The sequence below is a fragment of the Nesoenas mayeri genome (assembly GCF_963082525.1).
Source record: "Nesoenas mayeri genome assembly, chromosome: 2".
NCBI classification, from domain to species: Eukaryota; Metazoa; Chordata; class Aves; order Columbiformes; family Columbidae; genus Nesoenas; species Nesoenas mayeri.
Window position 1 is genome coordinate 15,481,909 of NC_137543.1, and position 6,000 is coordinate 15,487,908.

General features: G+C 42.9%; 1 protein-coding gene across 1 annotated transcript in view; it reads left to right on the forward strand.

Annotated features, from left to right (window-relative positions):
• ENPP2 (ectonucleotide pyrophosphatase/phosphodiesterase 2) overlaps positions 1-5,677 on the forward strand; it is a gene marked incomplete at both ends in the record, with an annotated part of 54,767 nt that extends 49,090 nt beyond the window's left edge. Inside the window, 2 exons of the mRNA XM_080364270.1 lie at positions 213-369; positions 5,507-5,677. Of these exons, the coding sequence (XP_080220396.1) occupies positions 213-369; positions 5,507-5,677 (328 nt within the window). The remainder of the gene's footprint in view (positions 1-212; positions 370-5,506) is intronic.
• Positions 5,678-6,000: the final 323 nt, after the last annotated feature.

The window sequence follows — 6,000 nt, forward strand, 5'->3', positions numbered from 1 at the left end:
AGCCTTTCAGCACTGGTGTGTGGTATTGCTATAGCACAATATCAAACATGAGCTAATTGAATGCTCATTTGCAGAGTGTGTTTAGCAATCAAACACATCTCAACAACATACGTGTGTCCTCACACATAGGGGAGGAAACACCATGCTGTTTGTGAAACCTTCTTCTGGACAGGCTTATTCTTTGTGGATAAACGCTTGCTTTGTTCCCCCAGGTTTGTGGAAGGCAGTGCCATCCCCGTTCCTACTCATTACTATGCCATCATAACCAGCTGCTTAGATTTCACTCAGCCAGCCGACAAGTGCGACGGACCACTCTCTGTTCTCTCATACATCCTTCCCCACCGGCCTGACAATGACGAGAGCTGCAATGTAAGTTCTGCTGCACTACTCTGGCCCTGTGGTAAATATATCCTTGAGGCATGTGAAACCCCATTGCTATTAGATGCTAGTGCTCTCTGATATCTTCAATGAAAGCACAGAGTATTGACTCTAGAAAGTATCATGTTCAACTCATTTGACAAAAGCACTCCTCCATGATATCAGAGAAAATATTCCTGCACTTAAAATTATCCGGGAGAACTGACATACAGTAGGCTGGCAGTAAACAACCTGTAGGCTTCTGTGTTTTGGCAGACTCTGTCAATGTAACCTCAGAGCAGATTGGGGGGAGGTTGTCTGTGTAGATGCATTGTGCTGGCAGTCAGCCTGATGTTATTATTGAGGACTGTTTCCATATGCAGGTACAATATCATCTGTCTGTTATGGCAATCTTAGTGCATCAGACAGCACATCCAACCCACACAGTATTAAAACTATATGCTAAAACCTGCTGAGGGTAGCGTGCCAGCTCTTGCTGTTTCCAGCATGTCTTGATCCAAGGGAAAAGTTTGGATTCTTACTAACAGAAATGACCAGACGTCCTCCTGGTTCCTTTCCTATCTTCTTTCAGGATGCAAGATCCTATAGCATAAGAATCTTGGTGAAGTACAAAAGCTTTGGTCTGGTCAGCACTGCAGAAAGTAACAGGCACGCTCGTCAGCTGATGGTGCGGCAGGAGAGCAGTTGGGTCCCCCCCGGCGCTCTGCAGGGACAGCAGTCCCCAGGCAGCTCTGCTGAGACTTGTCCTTCCGCCTGAACTTGTTCTCCCATTACACAGCTGTGCAGATTCCTGCACACAGACGCTTCACTATAGGCTGCCAGGAGACTGTTTCCTGAATGAACGCATTAATATTATGAATTTTGTATTGGCACAAAAAGTTAAGATTCCTGTTCCAGCTACAGGCAGAAATAGTCATTCCAGCTCTGCACACAATTCACCTGGAACGCCGTCTCTTTCTCATTCATCAAACATCGCCTGCTTTTAGGTCCCACTTTTTAAAACCACGTTTTTGGAGCAGTATCTGTCTCTCTTCAGCAGGTCTGGCTTCACCCTGTTTAGGCGCTTAAATGCTTTGGGCAGCGATGTCTTCCACCAGAGGTCTTGGAAAGTCCTACCTATATTTCATCGTGGTTTTCCTCTGGACTGCTTTCCTCTGAATCAAGGTCCAGCTGGTGATCTGGAAGTTACTAATCTGGCAGTTATTAGTGCCTCTGTCCTTGTATTGCTGCCCATATGTAATTTTATAACAAAGTCAATTTTATTCCTCCCTATATTGTGTGTCATGGTCCTCTTGAACAGCTGAAATCTTTCTTATGAGCTACTTAGAGTAACGGCCTCTTTTACTCTTTGATTTCTTATATTCCAACATAGGCTTCTTTCCTCTGTAGGTCATGCTAGTTATGATGTGTTTATTTACAGTTCTGGGATGAACTTCAGTGCTACGACAAGGTCATCAGCAGATACTGGTCTGTGGTTTTTACGTAGCAAAGAACCTCTCCAAAAATATTTAAATGTACCTCTTGAATGAAAATACAGTTAGGTAAAATTTTGCCATTCAAATGCATCGTCAGTCTTACTTTTGCACATGGTGTTCCGTCATATTGGTTCAAAGAACTGGTTGTATAAAACCTCACGTACTTCATGGATAAAATGCATGGGATAATATAAGAATTTTTCCTTAACCTCTCCACAGATTTCTTTTAAGATCTTTAGAAACATAAACTTTTCCCCTCACTCTGCTCTTGCTGCACACACTTCCTCTCTCTTCACATGGCTGTTGGAGAACACCACTGCTCTTCTCATTTGAATATGTTCCATTTCCAAACTGTGTTTATTCATGGTGAGGTTATACCCATTTATTCTTGTGTCAACATTTTTCTATGGCTTAAATAGTCCTTCACTGGGCTTCTTTGGGATTTACCCTAGTGATGATTTATGATGATTCTCAAGGCATATACTTCTCTCTATTCATGGGAGACCCAGGATTTTTTGCATTTCTTGTAAAAGAGGGTGAGCATTTTAGTGGCCTTTGTATGCATCTGTTCTGATCTGGAACATGAGTGAGACAAAGTACTTCAGCTGAGATCTCAAAATAAAAATGGTCTTCTTTCCACTGAACACAACTCCACTGATACTATGTAGGATTTGCTTTTTCCACAGCTGGGTTATAATGGTGTTTCACAATCCCGCATAACCAGTACAGCCAGGTCCTTATCATCCATCTGCTATTTCACCTAGAGGAGCTCCCAGCTTAGCAGACGTTTTTGCCATCATTGTGAATAACGCAGTTTCATACTATACCAGGAACTCCCCCCATCTGCATCCTCTAATATGCTATTCCGGTCTTCCTCTGTGTTCACAGGAGCTCCCAAGCATGTATAAAGACATTACACAAAATCCTTTCCAAGACCAAAGCTGGGGGAACCCTGTTAGAAACTTCCTCCAGATCATTATTTTCCCTTTCAGCAAAACCTTTAAATTTCTCTCTTATTAAGTGAGTTCCTCGCTCACTTGTTTATACTCTGATCATGTTCAGCTTTCCAGCTAGTAATTTGATATCCAGAGAGATTCTTGTACGTAATACATTAAGAGTGTCCAGAAGAGGGGTATGAAGTTAGTGAAGGGTTTGGAGAGGAAGGAGCAGCTAAGGTCACTTGATTTGTTCAGCCTGGAGAAGAGGAGACTGAGGGGAGACCTCATTGTGGTTAAAGCTTCCTCACAAGAGGAGGAGGAGGGGCAGGCACCAAACTCTTCTCTCTAGTGACAAACGACAGAACCCGAGGGAATGTCAGGAAGATGTGCCAGCGGAGGTTTAGACTGGACATTAGGAAAAGGTTCTTCACCCAGAGGGTGCTGGAGCACTGGAACAGGCTCCCCAGGGAGATGTCACGGCCCCAAGCCTGACAGTGTTCAAGAAGAGACTGGACAACACCCTCAGACACATGGGGTGAACTGTGGGGTTATCATATGCAGGGACAGCAGTTGGACTTGATGATCCGTGTGGGTCCCTTCCAACTGAGGACATTCTATAATATGTGATATCTTTTCCAGTGGTTTTTAGGTTAGCCTTCTAACTGATTGTCTGTTTCTATTTATCTGCATGTTTTCTGTTGTTTTTTCCTTCTACGACTCACTGTACTATTGAGGTGAGACTAACCATCACAGATAGATAAAAGATCGTTTCAAATGTATACACTTCATTTGTCATGCTGCAGTAATATAATAACATGGTAGCTGATCACTGTGTTTAAAATCCTTGCTGCTGGACCTGAGATTTCAAGGACCAATTATGGAATGGAAAAACTAAAACCTAGATCAGTTGATTGATTTTTCTGGGGTCATGCAAATGCTGTCTTTCTGGACTTGGTTTAAAAACAACCTCAGTCCTGTGATATATTCGTATTGCAGACCTTTCGCACGCTCTTAGGAGTCCTCCTTATAATAAAAAACTGAGCTTTGCAGCAACAAGACTTCCCTCTGAGCTCTATAAAATACAGATTTCCTGCTTGGAATGAAGACTTGAAGACAAAACAAATGTCACAGTGGTTGCATTTGCAGTAACAACCCTGCTGAGGCCTATTTGCAGAGTAGCAGCCTGATCACCAGGCTTAAGTCTGAGCTGGAGGCTTCCAACAGCCACAGCTTTCCTGGAGCATGGCACGATCCCTTCTCTTCCCTCTTAATTGGCATCTTTCTTTTTGTGTTCCATGATCCCTTCTCTTCCCTCTTAATTGACATCTTTCTTTTTGTGTTCCACGATCCCTTCTCTTCCCTCTTAATTGGCATCTTTCTTTTCGTGTTCCACGATCCCTTCTCTTCCCTCTTAATTGGCATCTTTCTTTTCATGTTCCAGACCTAGTTTTGGACCTCAGGTTGCTAGCGACCTGGAGAGAAAACATGGTTTGGAGCTGAAAAGCTTCAAAACAGACAATTGCTGACTGGGTCACGGGCCTTTGCTGTAGAGCAGCCAGCTGTGACCTAGCTGGTACTTGATGTCCTCTCTGTGCAAACGCTCATGCTCACCCACCTGGCCCTTGCGGGGTGACCCAGAGCCTGGTCTGTGGCGTATCTACTGCGCTGGGTAGGCTCTGGCATTGCTGAAGCTTAATCTTGAAGGGTGAGGGATCTCTTTGCAGAAGGACCTCGCCGAGACAGTCAGAAAGGGGCTCATTTTCAGGAGCAAGCTCAGAAATAGAGTTTTATCAGTCAGATTTCCAAGATACATGGGATCCAAATGTCTGTAGGCACAACCTTGCTTTCCTAACTTGCTTTCCTGACAGTGGCGTAGATGTACCAACCTGAGAGGCCAAAAGTCCTGTTTACTCTGTCCTTTTCCCACGTCCACTCCCTGCCGTGCTGTCCCAGGGTTGGCCGCAGTGCTCATGGGACGTGTCACTGGGCTGGTTAATGCACTCAAACAGCCAGGAACTGCAGCGTTTTGCCGGGCTGATTTTCTGATGTGTCAGTGAGTTACAAGGCACACAACAGCAACCATTCTGGCAGCATCACTTTCTTTTTTTCCCTAATTGGGAAGTGCTTAGTGAAAGTCTTTTTTCCGTCGGTGAATAACATGTATATTCTGATAATAGGATTTTACAGGTACCAACATAAATCATAGTTCCAACTGTGTAATGAACCATAATGGTCTCCTGACAGTAAAGTGGAAAGATTAAAATAAAGTTGTGTTAAATAAGGTGCTGGTCAGATGAGAAAAACATGCAGGTTCAAAGCTACACAGCCTAGAGTTTTGGCTTTCATAATACACAGCTGATTAATACGGAGCTCCTTCTGTGAGATAAAAAAGTATGTAGCGACCCTTGTATCTTCTAAAAGCACATGGCTGTTCTTCTGAAACACCTGCAATGTAGGGCCATCTTTTCCCAGACAACTATGGTCATTTTCTCAACCCCATCCTAAACCGGGTCACAAAATAAAACTGTGGGAATCATCTTGCATGTTAAGTTTAAAATCCATTTTTGTGGAACTTGTTTACCTTAGTCGTTCTTGAATCGGGCACAGAGATTGTCCAAATGGACCCAATCTTTAGAAAAGTTGCATTTGCTTTCAGAGCTGACTTTTGACATGACAAGTTATGAAACTTGGTTGGTTTTTTTTTTCACATTTCAGAGCTTGGAGGATGAATCAAAGTGGGTTGAAGATCTTCTTAAGATGCACACGGCGCGTGTGCGTGACATCGAACAGCTCACAAGCTTGGACTTCTTCCGAAAGACCAGTCGCAGCTACACAGAAATCCTCTCCCTAAAGACATACCTTCATACATTCGAAAGTGAAATTTAGCTTTCTAACCTTACTCAGTGCATCCTTTTATTCAACCGGTGTATATTTTTATATTGTTTTTATATTTATTAATTTGAAACCAGGACATTAAAAATATTAGTATTTTAATCCTGTATCAAATCTTAAATATTAAACCCTTGTGTCATTTGTTTTGTTTCTCTAATGTTTAATATAGGTATGTTGCTTGGTTTATTTAGTAGCGCTTGTAATACTGCAGCTTGAGTCCTTACTCCGAGCTTTTAAGTGGTGCTGCAGGATTTGGTACATGCATCAAGGAAATATTAATTTCCCATGCTCCTTTACCACACTTGTAGTCCTGTACT